We start from the raw sequence: 2117 nt of genomic DNA, 5'->3' as shown, positions 1-2117 counted from the left end.
GGGACATGGGGACACCAGGATGGGGACACCAGGACATGGGGACAGGGATGGGGACACCCGAATGGGGACACCCAGATGGGGACACCTGGATGGGGTTGGGGACATGGACCCCTGAGGGGATGGTGACGCTGGGACAGGGGACACCGGGGGATGGAGTCATGGGGGGACAGGGACACCAGGGCACAGGGACACACAGGGACACTCAGGGACAGGGGCATGGGGGACACCGGGGGACGGTGGCTCTGACCCCGCTGCCACCCGCAGACGCCGACTCCTACGAGAACATGGAGGGGACGAGGAGCGAGACCCCCGCGGCGGCGCTGGCCTGAGCTCCGCGTCCCCCCGCGTCCCCCCCGGTGTCCCTGCGTGTCCCCCTCTGTGTTCCCAATAAACCCGCGCGCCCGGGGCTCCGTGTGGCTGTCGCTGGGGGGGGAGGGGGGGAAGAGGGCCCAGGCGTCCGGGCTGCCGGGGCTGGGGGGACATGGACACCGTTTTGAGGCCGTTTTGGGGCATTTTGAGGCTCCCCGGGGCTGTTTCAGCCCGTTTTGGGGCCATTTCCGGCTGTTTCGGGGCCCTTTCCGGCCCTTGGAGGCCGCCTGGGGCTGTTTAAAATGGTTTCGACGCTTCCCGGGGCTCTTCCAGGGCCTTTTGGGGCCGTTTCCAGGGGTTTGGGGCCACTCTGGGTCTCTTTCAGAGCCCTTTGGGCCCATTTTGTGAGGTCCCAGGCTGTTTCCGTTTCATGGCCCGTTGAAGCCCTTTGGGGCCGTTTGAGGCTGTTTTGGGCCATTCGGGGACAGTCCCAGTCTGTTTTCAGAGTTTTGGTTTTGTTTTGTGGCCCCTTCGGACCCGTTTTGGGGCCCTTTTGGCCGTTTCCGGTTGTTCTGAGGCTCCTTCAGGGCCGTTTCCTTCCCCTGCTGCTTTTGGCAGTGGCCCCCATCACCGTCCCCAAAGTCCCCAAAAGCCACATGTCCCCCTCAGTGTCCCCAATGTCCCCGTCACCATCCCCAAGGTCTCCCATTGACGTCCCTGATGTCCCCAACGTCCCCTCAACGTCTGCAACGTCCCCAAAAGCCACGTGTCCCCCTCGTTGTCCCCAATATCGTGTCCCCCTTGCTGCCCCATGCTCCCCATGTCCCCCGTCAACGTCCCCCATGTCCCCCATCACTATCCCATGTCCCTCGTCCCCCCCATCCCATCCCGTCCCCGTGCCACTGCCGCGGCCGCTTCAATGACCACAGGTGACAATGGACAAAAAAAACCCATAGAGCATGTAATAAACTGGGGGGACTGGGAGGAACTGGGAGGTACTGGGAGCACTGGGCTCTGAAATCGGCACGTGGGAAGGCCCCACTGCCCAGCCCGGGGGGCAACTGGGACACAGTGAGATGCACTGGGACGTACTGGGCTCACACCAAGGCCAGCGAGAAGGCCCTGTAGCCCATCCCAGGAGGCACTGGGACGTACTGGGACATACTGGGATGCACTGGGCTCAGGCAAAGGCCAGCGAGAAGGCCCCATAGCCCAGCTCAGAGTGCACTGGGACGTACTGGGACATACTGGGATGCACTGGGCTCAGGCGAAGGCCAGCAAGAAGGCCCGGTAGCCCAGCTCGGGGCGAACTGGGATGTACTGGGATGTACTGGGATGCACTGGGCTCAGGCGAAGGCCAGCGAGAAGGCCCGGTAGCCCAGGTTCGTGAAGACGTCGATTTTGGGGCTGCTCCCGGCCGCCGTCAGCACCTGCCGGGGGGGAGGGAGGTGTCAGGCTCCGCCCACAGGCCTAGGCCCCACCCCATTTACCCAGGCCCCTCCCACTCCCAAGCTCCTCCCCTCCCATTCCTTTATCCACCTCTGCTGCTCCAGGTCCCACCCACTCCCAGCTGCCCCCACCATCAGGCCCCTCCCCCTCACTTGTAGCCCCTCCCACTCCACCCTTCCATTCCTAACTCCTCCCACCTGGCCTAGCTCCTCCCACTCCCCAATTAGGCCCCTCCCACTGCCCAACCCCTTCTACTTTAACCCCCCTGCTCTTTCCTAGCTCCTCCCACAGCCTATTTGAGGCCCCTCCCACTCCCAGGCCCCTCCCACTCCCTCATGGTCCCTCCCACCCCCCCATTT

General features: G+C 64.1%; 1 protein-coding gene across 1 annotated transcript in view; it reads right to left on the bottom strand.

Moving 5' to 3' along the window:
• Nucleotides 1-1655: 1655 nt before the first annotated feature.
• THOC6 (THO complex 6) overlaps nt 1656-2117 on the bottom strand; it is a gene marked incomplete at its 5' end in the record, with an annotated part of 2819 nt that continues 2357 nt past the window's right edge. Inside the window, one exon of the mRNA XM_026064427.1 lies at nt 1656-1739. Coding sequence (XP_025920212.1) covers nt 1656-1739 — 84 coding nt within the window. The remainder of the gene's footprint in view (nt 1740-2117) is intronic.

The sequence above is a fragment of the Apteryx rowi genome, unplaced genomic scaffold (assembly GCF_003343035.1).
Source record: "Apteryx rowi isolate R43461 unplaced genomic scaffold, aptRow1 scaffold_2161, whole genome shotgun sequence".
Lineage (NCBI taxonomy): Eukaryota > Metazoa > Chordata > Aves > Apterygiformes > Apterygidae > Apteryx > Apteryx rowi.
The sequence above is the reverse complement of the archived record's forward strand: the minus strand, read 5'-3'. Positions and strand labels throughout refer to the sequence as shown.